General features: G+C 39.6%; 1 protein-coding gene across 2 annotated transcripts in view; it reads right to left on the reverse strand.

Annotated features, from left to right (window-relative positions):
* Window positions 1-15623, reverse strand: part of EML6 (EMAP like 6) — a 252161-nt gene that overhangs the window by 49851 nt on the left and 186687 nt on the right. For both annotated transcript variants that reach the window (XM_070512098.1, XM_070512097.1), the window contains exons 22-25: window positions 15331-15483; window positions 15032-15163; window positions 8082-8170; window positions 4170-4346 (exon numbers count right to left, since the gene is read on the reverse strand). In XM_070512098.1, coding sequence (XP_070368199.1) covers window positions 4170-4346; window positions 8082-8170; window positions 15032-15163; window positions 15331-15483 — 551 coding nt within the window. The remainder of the gene's footprint in view (window positions 1-4169; window positions 4347-8081; window positions 8171-15031; window positions 15164-15330; window positions 15484-15623) is intronic.

The raw sequence follows: 15623 nt of genomic DNA on the forward strand, positions 1-15623 counted from the left end.
TGACATGGAACTCAATGCTAGAATACTGCAATGGGATGGTGTCTCAGCTGGCAGGGCTGCCCTAACAAAATACCACATGCTGAGTGGCTTAAACAACAGGAATTTATTTCTCACAGTTCTGGAGTCTGGGGTTATGACCAAAGTGCCAGTCAATTTAGTTCCTGGTGAGGGCTTTCATCCTGGCTTATAAACACCTTACATGAGCACATAGAAAGTGTTCATGTGGCCTTTCCTCAGAGTGTGTGTGTGTGTGTGTTTGTGTGTGTGGACAGGAAGTGAGCTCTTTGGTGTCTCTTCTTATAAGGACACTAAATGTATCGAACCAAGGCCCCACCCTTATGATCTCATTTATCTTTATTTCCATCAATGCCCTCTCTACATAAACAGTCACATTGGAATTTAGGGCTTCAACATATGAATTTTGGTGGGGGACACAAACATTCGGTCCAGAACAGATGGTGAACTTTGTCCAACAGACCCAGAGCATTGGAGAAGTGTGACTATACAGCTGGAAATATTCATCAGCCTGGGTCCATGTATTTGGGAGGAAGAGCGTGCCAGAAAATTCAAATTGAAAAAACGGTGAAAGAGAAATGATACTATCAAAGTAGTTTATATTGGCCAGTGGTTTTCAAATGCTTTTAAATTCTGACACCATTTCTTCAATCAAATCTTACACAGTAGAAACCCAAGAATAAAAAGATAATCCAATTTAAAATAGTGGGCAAAAGATTTGTACAAACACTTCACAAATGGCCAATAAGCAAATAAAAAAGTGCTCAGCATCATTACTGATCAGGAAAACATAATTACAAACACAATGAGATCATACTACTCCCTAGGACAGCTAAATTTTACAAGTCTGACAACACTGAATGTCGGCAACTGGAACTCTCTTACATTTTTGGTGAGAATGTAAAATGATACAACCACTGTGGAAAAAGGTCTGGCAGTTTCATAAAAAGCTAAACATAGATTTTCTCCTATGACCCAGAAATTTCACTCCTACATATTTACTTAAGAGAAAGAAAACTTATGTCCACAAAGATTTGTCCAAAAATGGTCATAGCAGCTTTATTATAACCAAACACTGGAAAATCATGTGTCCATTGATAACCATGTGGATAAACAAATTCTATTATATCCATACAATGGTATTCCACTCAGCTTTAAAAAGGAACAGACTATTCTTACACACAACAATTTGGAGAAATCTCAGAAACATCTGAGTGAAAGAAGCGAAACACAAAACAGGACCTACTTGATCATCCCATATGAAGTTCTGGAACAGGTAGAACTAATCTATGGTTAAAACCATTGTAACAGTTTTTTCATCTGAGAGTGGAGTGGGAGTGGAGTTTGACCTGGAAGTTAGCATGAGGAAACTTCCTGAGGTGATGATAATATTCTACATCTTGATAGGTGTTTGGATTATATAGGTGTATGTGCTTGCCAAAGCTCACCAAAAGGAACCCTACAATTTGTGCCTTTCAACTGTATATAAATTTTACTTAAAAAGTACCACAAACAAATGGTGAACTCTAGGTAATGATATATGCATGTTGAAACATTTAGGGGTAAGTATCCTGATGGCTACAACTAACTTTCAATTATAGAATCCAGGTGGTAGGTTTCTAGGAGTTCACTTTATCATTCTTTCGTCTTATTTGTATGCTTGAAAAATTTTCATAAGAAAATGTTGGAAAAAATCTTACACAGAAGCCCAATGTATAAAATACAAAACACAGAGTGACTCTGGCTGAAGCAGAGACAGGGCCCCACAGCCCCTTTACTTGGCCCCTCCCTTGTTTCCTGGGGTTGTCCATGAGGAACCTCCCTGGAGCTCTGGGAGTCTGAGGAACACAGCCTGAAATTGGTGCTATAGACAGTACATCTGGTCAGGCTGGGACGTGGATGATGAATTTCCAAGACCAAAAATAAATCTAGAGCAGGAGCATGATGCAATAGTATTATGGAGATTTCAGCGATCTGAATATCTGCCAAAACCTTAGTCTACTGATACAAGGGTATCGCTAGTTTTTTGACTTGTCCTGCGAGCAATCTCATTTCCAAACATGTAGAAGTAGCACAGAAAACTGCTACATAGAACTGAATTCTGAGCAAATAGGGAGGGCTGGTAAGTGACAGGGACATGATGGATCTTTGGGAGAAGGCCACAAGGTGGCTTTGAAATTTGAGATATATAATGAAGGGAATGTGGACACAATCAGAAGTGAATCTTAGAAAAGGCTACCAAAAATTATTACCTGAACAGACAATAACAAATGAAGAAGGAAAGAGGAAGACATCTAAAGAAACCAAAGTGGCTGCAGAGGCAACTGGGATGCTCAGGTTTTAAATGTACAAATGACAGAAGGAAGAATGAAAAACCAAGGATGAACACAAAAGTCTTGCACAGACAACTTTAATATAGTTTCTGGAATGCTAAAGTCAAAAACTAAGACAACTGAAAAATATTTTAAAGCTATATATCATAAAGTTACATAAACATTACAAAGATACTAAAGATATATAAAGGTAGATTTTAAAGATATATTTTAAAGATATATTAAAGCAGATTTACTTTTCCATTAAAGAGAATGCTCTTCAAACCAGAAAGGCCAAAATAGAGTTCAAATACTTGAGTACAGGTGCCTTCAAATGTCACCACAGAAATAAGGTCAGTAATCGCCGAGGAGTTTAGAAACCAGGAAAGGCGGCATCAGACATAAAAAGGTCCCTGTATCTAAAAGGGAAAACAAGTACACTCTAGCAAATATTGATCCATGAGTTGATGCAATGCCTGGAAAATATCTAGGGTGAATTATTACACAGAAGATCGATAAGCACTTGGAAAGAGTTACCAGGCAGCAACAGGGGTCTACTGTACTAACCCCGTATCTTTTATTGATGGGTTTATCAGAAGGAGAGATTAGGGGTACCAGAGACACAATCAATCTGGTTTTTAGCAAGATATTTGCCAAGTCTTTAATGATGTCTTGTTGGATTAGAGATAGAAGGGTGAGCATAGTCAGATAGATTTAAATGTCTGTTACTGATTGAAGAACTGTAACTAAGTGTGTGCTTTAATAAATAAAATGTCAAGTTGAACGGGCGCTCCTGGTGGTGGTGTTTGGTTGTTTTAGCCTGTCTTTTTTTTCCTTCTATAATTAGAACTGACACTTGTGAAATCAGAGGATGATGTGATGCTGGAAGGGAAAGCAAATACTTTGAAAAGATATTTTAAAAATGTTGACAGGTTGGAACAATGAGATGAAATAAACAAGATGAATCTTATTTGCTACAAATATAAGTTCTGTACACAGATTTTAGAAAATCAATTTTACAAGCACAAGATGGGGGATAACCTGAACATCTTGGGAACGGTATCTATGATTCAATTGTGTAGTGTTGCAGCCAAAAGAGTTGATGCTTTAGTTCAGTTTAACACAAACAGAAAAGCAGAACAAGAAGGTAGGAGCCCCACTATACCAAGAGCTGGTCAGATGACACCTGAAGCACTGAATTCAGTTTTAGATGAGATAGTTTAGAATGGAATTGATAAAGTAGAGTGTGCTTACAGGGAGGGGGCAGCTGGAAACCATGTCATATGGGAACTAGCTGAAGGAACTGGAGATGTTTAGTCTGGAGAAAATGAAACTTCAGGGAGTCAAACACAATCTTCCTATATATGAAGACTGTGAGAGGATTGGAGTTATTCAGCTATAATTCAGAAGGCAGAACTTTGGCTAAAGAGAAAAAAATTTCAGCTCAATATAGAGCAAAACATTTTAACAATTTGAGCTATTTAAAAATGAATTGGGCTGCTTTGTGAGGTAGTGAGTTCTCCATCTCTGGAAGTATGCTAGCACATGTTAGAAAGGCACGGGTCCAAGACGTAAAGAAAATTCATACTTTGCAATTTGTGAGATGTTGGATTTGATGACCACTGAAGGCCTTTCGAGGAGGAATTCTATGCCACGGGAATCTGACTCAAATTAGTAAACATAATGTAATGAAGGTTTTTACATAGCATAAATAACAATGATACTGTAGATAACATTATTGATTGCTTATGCCTTTGATATTTAGAAATCCACTTAGATACAACAGATAGATTTTGGGTTATTAATGAGACTGAGCAAGTACAGGATAAACATGAACATTACCTTGACAGGATATGAAAAAAGCTTAACGAAACCAAAATCATCTCCAGTGGCTAAGAGGGAACAGTCTTTGGTAAGACTGGCAGCATTTACATCAGTCACATCGCTATGTGCTGGCCAGATTCCCTCACAGGTGGGCCCCAGGACACAGGTCCACGTGTCCCAGTCTATCTTCTCAATCTTAAAAAGAAGGAAAGAAAATTAATATATTTTTGCACAGCCTAGAGATCTTTTTGTTTTACTTAAAAGAAACAATTGAGGCTGAGTGGTTCTTCATGATGACTTTGCCAACATCAGGCATTGGTGTTGTGCGCTCAGGTGCACAAGTTCTAAGTTACATTTTTCAAGTGGTATATGCATTGTCTTCATAAAGCAACACTGCAGACAAATAGCCATGTATTTTTCTCTAGATAAAATGAACATTTTGGAGTTGTAGAAATCTGACAATAATACAAGTTCTCACTTCTTACCTAGATATTTATCATTGTAAAAACCATAAGCTAGATCACGATTTCTGAACCTCAGCACTATTGACATTTCTGGCTACATAATTCTTTGTTGTCAGAGGCTGTCCTGTGCATGGTACTATGTTCAGCAGCATCCCTGTCCTCCATCCACCAGTTGCCAGTAGCATCGCCTCCCCAAGTTGTCCCCAGATATTGCCAGATGTCCCTGAGGGAGAAGGAAAAATTGCTCCCAAATGAAACCACTGAGCTAGACTGATCAATAGGGCTGGTCATTTAGCAAACATTTTAAGAAGTTACAAGATATAACTTTTCTTTTTAAGGACTGCTTCTTTGGAGGAAAGAGTAACAAGATCCTGCAGCTAGCTTAATATCCTTTATGCTCCCTAGAGACTATCTCAAAAATCTGAAGAGCTGCTCATATTGTGTAGCCATGAAGATACATATTATCCTTTAAAACATATTATCCTTTAAAATTCCTGGACAGAAGATTTTCAATTTGTATAGGTCAAATCCTGATAAAATCGAGGCTTTTCTCTCCTTTTTATTAATAAAACAATAATAAACAAAAACAAGAACTCGGTGTATTAGACTGTCCTGGGGGATTTGATCTCATTTACTTTCATTCAAGATCTGCTAGTACATCTTAGCATGACAGTTTCTTGAGATAAGCGTTTTACAGCACTATTTAAGAGGGTGTAAAAAAATCATGAGAGAATTGTAGCTAAAATTAAAGGCCAGACGGCTCCGTTTGGATGTGGAAACTGCTTTGCATATTGTTAAGGCACCTCGCCTCCATTTCTGTTTTCTGCTTGCTGTCAGTGCTTAGAAGAGAAAGGACAAGATAAAGATGCAGCCAGGATTTTGGTTTTAGTCACTCAAATTTCTTTTCATTTAATGTTCTCTCTTTCTTCTGGACACATGCAGAACTGGAACCAAAAAGCTGCAGCTGGCCCTGGTGACCCGGGCTGCCTCAGGCAGGGCCACAGACTGAGGTGACAGGAGGCAGTTCCCCAGCAATTCCCTCAGATTTCTGAGGTACAGGTGGAGTCTCTCTAACTCCTTATGACCTTCACAGGAAGACAAGCAGGGAACTACCCCTGCTGGTTCTACAAGCAGGCTTTCTGGCCACTGACTGCCTTCTAGGTTCCAGATTCCACTTCTGAGACCCTCCTTGTCCATCCCCACTACCAGCTCCCTGCGAGGCCCCTTTCCTGGCCTCCTTATTGGGGCAGGAAAGAGGAGTAAGCTGGTGTTGCTCACCTTCAGTCACCCCAACAGAATACCCTTGGCCAGGTCTGGACGCTGTGCTCTTTAGAGGAAGCAAAGGTCTAACTAGTTGGAAGCTACAGAAACTGCATTTAAAATGGAGCAGTAAGAATGACCCCTGTAATCCACACAACCTAAACAGGGTAAACATACTTGCTAAAAACCCAAGAACTTAGATGGAAGGAAAGCCCTCAAGGGGTCTCTTCCATAGCACATTCCTCAGGCAGAGATGTCATTATCATCATCATTTTTCAGAGGAGGCAACTGGAGCCCACAGAGAGGTTAGTCCCTTCCATCATAGCTGGCTGAGGAGGTGGAGGGGAGGTGGAGCCCCAGAGAGTCAGCCTCCTAATACAGAGCAGCTTTAACTGCACCACGCTGCATCAGATGGGTTTAAGTGGACATTTTAATATTTGTCATACTTAACAATTTGCTAGACAAGCTTTGATTACTTTCACTATGGCTGTTTCTTAAAAAAATTTTTTTTTCTTCTTGAAAAGGAGATTTTCAAAATCCTTCATACTCTATTGAAGGGCCTGATAATACTGGTGATTAAAACAATGAGCTACCTTTTCGGTGCTCTCAGTAGTGGCAGTACCAGGGAGGCCAGGACCAGGAGACATCAGCTGGAGGGAGCCCCCAGCCAAGAGCACCAGAGACGAGCCTCTGGATAACAAATGTGCACCGCAGAGTGACAGATTAACTCTGCAGAGCCAGAGCCTGGCATTGCGGGAAGACTTATAACACGAATTTCCCTCTTACATGTATTCTTCTAAGTAATAATTGCTCATCTGTCCCAAGCTGGTCGCATCCCCCTCCATCATTTGGTTGAACTGTACTTTATTTTAGTATGTTTACTTTGGGGCACTAGAACAGGATGGGAAAATACAGGTGAAGTGACATAAAATGATACTTAAATACACAAGAGAAATGCAAGAGGCTGCGTGGTCTAGGCAGTGAGTGACCCATGGACCCCTCTAGACTGGGACCACAGTTCCACGGGCCTCTTACTCTCCTGGATCCTTTATTTCCTTATCTGTAAAATGAGACTGACAACTACTATGCAAGACTGTTGTGAGGATTAAAACACAGGTATGTGACGTGCCCGGCACCTTCAACAGATGTTCAGTGAATGATTGACATATTAAGATATCCCTTACTCAAGGCTATAAACGTTTTTCTGTTTAAAAAAGTTAAAAAGAGGACTGATCAGAGATAAATAAAGTGGAATTGAGGAGTGAGATCAATTGATCAGTAAACAGTTTCCATTAATAAAATGCCATCATCTAAAACAACTCATGAGTCTTAAGCACTATGCATATACTTCCTCTAGAAACAATGAAAACGTTATGACTGTGCACATGTGCAAATATCTCTGGGAGCACTTTACAACCCTGGGCAAACTGAAGCTAGAGGGAGGCAGGTGCTTGGCCCTCAGCGGCATACTCTCACCCACTTTTCCTCAAAGGAAGTAATATTTCTTTTTCATCAAAGGTTACATAGCAAACAAATGAGTCAGATTGTCTCCCGGGACTAAGGGGACATTCTTAGTGCTCAATCAGACAACGACGTTTTCGCCATCAGGGTCATTTCACGAAAGAACTATACCACTGAACTTGCAGGAAGGCCGTAGATGATAAATTCAAAAATTTTGAATCTATCTAGGCTTTGATTTCAGCAATGAAAAAATTACGTATGTGGCTAAGGACATGAGGAAAACACAAAAATAGAAACAGTTTGATACATTAGGATGGTCAGGTTGGGAATAGTTTGTTTTGAAAAATAATTTGTCTTGTTGCAGAAGATGCTGTTTATTATTACAAATAGTAAACATTGAGAAAGTATGTTTCAAAACTTATGTTCATAAAAAGCTTTGCATAAAACACATCATGTCCAATGGAAAAGTAATATAGAGGATCCAAATTGTTAGCTTAAGCATTGTCTTTGGGCAGAGAAAAATTAAGCAGAATCCCAACTGCATATTGTTACATCAGTGATATAGTAAATCCGTACGTTTTCAGAAAGTAGACCAGATTAAGCAATTAGATTTGAGAAAGGATCAAGGTTAAAGGTACTCTAAATGTAACCCACACGAGTGCATAGGAATTGATAGGTTTTATTAAAACGCATATATTAAATCTTTACGAAATATTTTTTAAAAAGCTTTGTGTATGATTGTTACCTCCGAGGGTCTTATTATATGTCGTTTGCCTCTTGGAGCTTCAAAAAAGAGTTGTTCTTTGGCACCCGAATTTACTTGTAATAATTTTCCTATTATGACAGAATGGAGTAGAGAGACAATTAAACTCTGCATTTATCTTTTTATTATAAAGTGATAAGCATGATCGCAAATATTTTGATTTATTTTAATCAAAGTCTCATAAATTGTGTAAATATATATTGAACTACCCAGAAGTGCATGTAAAGGCAGTTACACAGCATGGTATAAAGCCCAAAGCAATGATTTTTTCAATAAAATCTGACCTTGAACATTTTTAAAAAATAGAAGAATCAAGCTTGTTACGTTTTACTCTGTTGCACTGAAAATAGCTATTTTTCCAAAGCCCGGCACAATCTATTTTTTGCTCTTTTTCCCTGTTGCCTTCTGGCACAGAGATGTAGTAAAAGCAAATTGCTTTGGCAAGAATTATGGCATTGGAAGTGAGAACCTTGTTGCAAGTATTTGTATTTATTCAGGTCTAATTCTAAATTTGCCCTTTAAAGTTTAGAAACAGCTCATTTCCCTTCCCCCATCTTACTTGAAATTTTGTAAAGAAATCCAAGACTTTCCTAAAAACAAAATGTTGAGCAAAAACAGTCTTTGTCTGATGTAAAATTATAGTCTTGGATTCATTTTGATAAATGTTGAAAAGATTAGATTTCCTAATCCTTCTCCTACCACATCAGTAATCCTTTATGACTTGAAATTTAAATGACTCAAAATATATACTTCCCAGTATTTTTTTCAGCATTTTTTAACTATGGAAAATTGCAAACACATATGGAAACAAGAATACTATAAAGAACACTTATGTACCCAATGCCTAGCTTCAACAGTCATTGGCACATGGTCAACACTGTTTCATGAATCTCCACTCATTCCCTCATCCAAGATTATTTTGAAGCAAATCTCAGACACCCTAATATTTCATCTGTAAATAATTCAGTGTGTATATACATAATAACATTTCTTCCTCCTCTCTTTTTTTTCCCCATAACTATGTACACCTAGTAGTCTTGAAATGTCCTTCTTGGAAAAATAATACCAAAATAAGAAATTTATGGTTTGTATCATGTTCTTTAACATTTAGGTGGGCACCCCAGGTCTGAAATCTGGCGTGTCTAACCTTCAGGAGTCACAGGTCTATTTCTAAGTAGCCTATTAGAAAAAAGATTCTCTCATTTCTTAACTGATAATCTTAATCATTTCTAATTTGTTGAGTTATAACATGGTGATGAGGGGGTTTTGCCTCAGCTGTGAGGAGCAAGTGGATTTGAAAATGTTTTCTCTGAAATGGGCCCCTTTTCCTGACTTTATGGTTGATAATACACTAATGAGAAAAGAAAAAACTGAGTTAAACTACCTTTGGTTATTTAACGTCATAAGAAAATGAGTGATCAATATATTTCCAATGAACCAACTATATTTGCAAAGCATATTTTTAGGATTCTCAAGAGTGTCTGCAAATGACAAAGGATCTGCAAAAAGGATTAAAGGGGTCAATGAAAACATTCTCTGAATGTGGCTAATTTTAGAGGATTTTGGCCCATGAGATCCTAGAGAAATCAAAGGATTGCAATTCTCAGATAATTCCAACAACTTACTTTACACCATAGTTTCAAAGATCATACTTTATTTAAAAAAAAACACCCCAAAACTATTAAAATATCTAAGTGAGGTACTTTATGATCGCAAAAATATGAGAAAATCTAACCACAATAAACACGCACCAGAAGTGCTGTGCAGCCCTGTGGACACCTGTAGGTACATACACCCATGCCCCTTCGCTGAAAACTGTCCTCACCAAGGGCTGGGACCCTGCAGTTATGTTTGTGCTCTGAAGGTGGGTGCTGACCCAGGAGGGGCTAGGTTGGAGCCTGGGCTGGGCAAGCAAATTCTCTCTTCTGGGAAATTGGAATCTGGGAGGCTCAATCAGGGGGTGCCCAGCTGGGAGTAGATGTGGACTTTGAGACTGAGGGTGGTATTTTGGGGGCAATGGAGACTTGGCCATGTGCAAATAAATTAGGGAAAGCTTGCTTGTGCAGAGAGAGGGGCCAAAAGCAGACACCAGGCCCAGGAGAGCCGTGGACACTGAGACGAGCCACCTCCGAGCGGGAGACGAGGGGAGAGGAAGGGCTGCTTGGTTTCTAGGCATTTTCCAGTTCTTTCCTAAAGCCAGTTCCTTGGGAGATGTTGCTTCCTGCTCTTAGATTCTATGAGATATCCCTGCATCTTTTTAATAAACTCATCCTTTATTATTATTTTTAAATTTAAGCTGGTTTGAGTGGGTTTCTGTTCTTTGCAACCAAGGATGTGAAGAAATTTTTAAAAACCCAACTATCCTGTGTTAGGGAGGTGGAATTGTGAGTGTGTTTTTTCCACCAAATTTTCTTTACTGCTGTTATTACACTGTCTTCTTTTTAAGCACAGGGGAAATATTTAGGTCACCATTCCCTTTTTTCTTCTGGCTGCTGCTCTGTAATATATAACCACTGAACCATTCTGAGGGCAGGGGCAGAAGCAAAAAGTAAAAAGTGTGCATAATCCCTGTATAATTTGCCCCTGAATAACAGTAACCCTACACTTTCAGAATCTTCACATTTTTATTCACCAGAAATGTCTACTCACACAGAATAAGAGAATTGAAAGAGACAGATGTCCTCATTACTAAGCAGGTATAATAAATCACACATCTTGCAGGTGCACAGAGCTTTATAACCCACAAAATCGTCCCAGTTGCTGTATAATTTATAAGTTAGAACAATTCCAATATTGGTACCAAATTTACCAAACAGAAAATGGGAATGAAACGTCCTCTCATGGCTAAAACTGTTAATTGGTAAAAGATCTTAAAGTCTTGACATTGCTGGAAATGAACAATAGCAGCTAGAAAATATCCTTCCATGTTCTATCTCTCTCCATGTATTTTCTTTCTTTCTCAAGCATTCTGTACAGGAGCTTTCATTCAGGGGTAGCTGATGTTCCTGCAAAAGCCCAATGATGCACTTTTTGGTTTTCCTAGGACTTGTGGTTGCCATGGACACAAAAGGCTGCAGCGGCTAGAGGCTGCACCACTCCCCACCCGTGACGAACCAGCTGGCTCTGGCAGATGCATTCACTATTTTCGACAAGATAATGCGTTCACTATTTCTGACAGGATCAAAGGAATGAAATCCACCCTTGCTCCTAAATTCTGCTCTCTATCCTTGCCAGACCCTTGAGGCCCTGCTGTGAAAAGCTAGGCTGGTCTTGAGTTAGCATGGCACATTCTTGAGGGCAGGGAACTGGGTTATCAGAAGCACAAGAATATCAATATGACACATGTCTCATGGCAACGAAATTGGAGTTAAACCAGGGAAGATTCATGGGCACATGTGCTCTTATTCTCAAGACGGTATAATTCTTCCCTGAAAATCAAAGTATTCTATTCTCTCAGTCCATGGAAACCATTTGGTCTGACCCTCTCATCTGACTGAAGGGGCCACACAGAATGAGAGGTAAGGTGGCTTTTCAAAGACGTTGGCCTCCTTACTCCCAGTGCCTTTTCCATCACCCTTAGCTCTGGTTGGACCACAGAGGCTGGCTTTGCCCAGAATTGTGGAATTGGTGATGTTTGCCTCTTTCCGCACAAAGTAATGCCTCCACATTGAGGGCCTTTATATAGACATTCACCCAGGCCCCTCCATGGGGCAACCCACTGATCCTGGCCAAGATCTTGTTCTTTCCATCTTGGACATACTCCTCTTTATATCCCTAGCTTCCAACACAGGGCCTACACATTTGCAGAATAAAAAAATAATAACAATCCTCTCAAAATGCAAATTAAACTAAAATAAGATACCATCTCACATCCATTTTGATAGCTACTATCAAAAAAAAAACCCCACCAGAAAATAACAAGTGCTGGTGAGGACATGGAGAAGTCGGAACCCTGGTGCACTCTTGGTGGGAATGTAAAATGGTGCAGCTTCTGTGGAAGACAGTATGGCGGTTCCTCAGAAAATTAAAAATGGAATTATCATTTGATCCAGCAATCCCACTTCTGGGTATATACCCAAAAGAACTGTACAACCATGTTCATAGCAGCATTATTCACAATAGCTAAAATGTGGAAGCAACCCAAGTACTCATCAAAGGACGAATGCATAAACAAAATGTGGTATATACATATAATAGAACATTATTCAACCTTAAAAAAAAGGAAATTCTGTCACATGCTACAACATGGGTGAACCTTGAGGACATTATGTTAAGTGAAATAATCCATTTACAAAAAGACAGATACTATTGATTCCACTTATATGAAGTAACTAGAGTAGTCAAATTCACAGAGGCATAAAGAAGAATGATGGGTGCCAGGGGCTGGGGGAGGGGGGAAGGGGAATTATTATTTAACGGTATAGAGTTTCAGTTTTACACAGGAGAAAAGAGTTCTAGAGATGGATGGTGGTGATGGTCGCACAACAATGTGAATGTACTTAATATCACCGACCTGTATACTTAAAGCTGGTTAAGATGGTAAATTTTGTTATGTATATTTCACCACAATTAAAAATAATTTTAGGGGCCGGCCTCATGGTCGAGTGGTTAAGTTCGTGCGCTAGGCTTTGGGGGCCGGGGTTTTGCCAGTTCGGATCCTGGGCGCGGACATGGCACCGTTCATCAGGCCATGCTGAGGCGGCGTCCCACATGCCACAACCAGAGGCGCTCACAACTAGAATATACAACTGTGTACTGGGGGGCTTTGGGGAGACGAGGAAGGAAAAAAAGAAAAAAAAGAAGACTGGCAACAGATGTTAGCTCAGGTGCCAAGCTTTAAAATAATAATAATAATAATAATAATAATAATACTTTTAAAGAAATCCTCCCAACAAAAACTTACTCTTCGTATGTCCCACTTTCTCTTACCTCTTTACCCCCTAATATGTAAGTAATAATTGGGTTTAACGCCTCAATGGTCATCGTACTGGTGGGATTTCACATGTTGTTTCAGGTATTGTGTGTCAGTGTGTGCGCGCGTGCGTGTGATTCTAAATAAAACTTACTGTGCTCTATTCTATGTATACATGAGGCTGGCCCTGATTGTTCTAAATCTTTCTCCCAAAAAGGCATATCCAGTGATGTTAGCCAAGAATAAATAGGGGGAAATCACTGCTTTCTTTTTTTTTTTAAACAATAAAGCAGAGAATTCAAAGGGGGTTGAGAAGCAGCTGCTTCCATCGACCCCCTCAGCCTCACAGGTTCCTAGATGAGTCTCAGGCAGCTGGTGTCCTGCCCGATCACAAATGCCAGTCCAAGCCCTCAGCACCGTGTCTGGCATAGCCTGCACGGGAAAGTGAGAGGGACTCATGTGATCCCCCTTTGCCCTTGATGGGACTTGCACCTCCTACAATAAATGGCAAGCTTTCTTCCCATATATTGCACTATATAATACACAGGCAGGTTATAAAGCTTAAATAAAGTCCAAATTCCAGGGCAGCAGGTGGAGTTACAAATAAATGCCTGTCTGGAAGAAGGATCAGTCTATAGCCACTACTTCAAGAAATACTTGAAATAAAATATTCTGGCATCTCTGAAATAACCTCTTTTTGGTTGAGGCCCTCATCACCTCTTTCTCGTAGTTCATTTTAGTTGCTTTCCAACTCCAGGTTCACTCCCCCTCCCCCAGTAGACAAGGTAGGGAATGCCCCCCCTAAATCTCTCAGAGTTACCTAATGTCTGCAGGATAAAGTTCAGGGTTAAAGCTCTTAGCTTGATGTAAATGTTCCTTACGTTCTGTCTCCATCTGCCTCTCTGCATTCCCCACTCCTGGAGATGTCAGCCACTCAGCATCATTCACTATTTCTTAAGTCCCCCTGTTCTTCCCACCTTCACATCTTAGCACACCATCTTCCTTTTATCTGGAATGCTCTCTTAGACTTCGCCATCTGGTGAATTTCTGCTTATCTTTCAAGATCATCTTAAAGGTCACTCTTCTGAAGCTCCACAGATTCCCCTGGGAGCTCTGTCCTCAGAGCACATCATTGACCTTGGTGCTTTTCTACCACAGGGGACTAAAACTTCTTTGAAAGCTGGGACCCTGCCCACTCCTAAACACCTGCCCCAAACGGTAACATCAGCAACGTCTCTGGGATAGGGACCCACCCTATAAGCACTGATGCTCTACCCTGGGTGCCTAATGCTGACTTGGCTCATTCTGAACCCCTCTCACCACTTCCCCTGTGACTCACCATTTCTTACGGCCCAGTTTCTACTCTTGTATTATTCAGGTACAAGAATGTCTCCCTCACTAAATTAACTCTGGATCCTCTACATTTTCTGGCTTAAGACTTTGCATATGGTAGAAGCTAGATTTGTTAAATAAATAAATAGACATATCCCCATGGTGTTTGCGGGTATGACTTGAAGGAGGTTGGGGTAGGTTGGGAGTTTTGGAGAGCAGAGAAACTTTAGGAGAGCTGAATGTAGCTTCTCTCTCTGCTGAAGGATGAAAATTGCTTGAGACTCCTTGGGCAGCTCTCCAGGAAGTGAAGCATTGGTAGGAGAAGAGAAAGTAGGAGGAGACATAAGGCAAGGACACAGCACACCAAACCCAAAGGTGAGGTGGTAGCTTGCTATGGTAACAGAAGGCATCATATTCTTCAATGGTCTTGAAATTCAATGGCTTGAATTAATAATAATTACAGTAATAATAACAATAACAATAATAATAATTTTAAAAGGTGGAAAAAATACTTAAAATGTTAACAGCAGCTGCCTCTGGGTTGTAAAATTACAGCCATTTATACTGTTGTGAGTTCCCCCATCTTTCTCTGAAACTCAATTGCCATCCTCTCTGGAAACAATATAGGAATGGACGTTGACTTTATTTAAAATGAAAATGATATTTTAAAAGCCACAACATACTTTACCTCTAGAGTCCCAGTCAATATGTGTGATATAACTTGAAGCACCTTTACAGATGCCAACCCTTTTGCTTGTAAGCACGTTGTAAATATCCACAAAGTTATCATGGGATGCCACAGCAAGGTATTTTCCTGTATCTATAAAGAAAAATGTGCAGTTAACACCAAAACATTTTATAGGGGAATTTACTACCAGGAACTTGGCGTTTTAAAATGGGGAGAAGATCAAGGAAATATTTTAAACAGTCCCCTCTTGTAACTTTTTGTCCCAATACATTTTTTAAAGTTTTTACTGTCATTTTCACCTTTTGAAAATTTAATATCAGAGATCATTTCTTTTCTGTGATGGAAGGAGACCATGTCTTCAACAGTGTCAGCATTTACAACCAGGAAACTCCCATCATTCAGGCCAACTGCTAAGGCTTTCCCATCAGGGGAGAAGGCACAGCATCTTCCACCTACAGAAGAATCCACAAAGAACACTGTTATTATTCATGACTTTACTATCAAACAAACCAAATGAAAAGATGGAGAAATTTGCATATGTGCTTTATGCCTGGACATGTGACTGTGTCTTTAATAATACTCATGAGAAGAA

This window comes from Equus asinus, chromosome 6 (assembly GCF_041296235.1).
Source record: "Equus asinus isolate D_3611 breed Donkey chromosome 6, EquAss-T2T_v2, whole genome shotgun sequence".
NCBI classification, from domain to species: domain Eukaryota; kingdom Metazoa; phylum Chordata; class Mammalia; order Perissodactyla; family Equidae; genus Equus; species Equus asinus.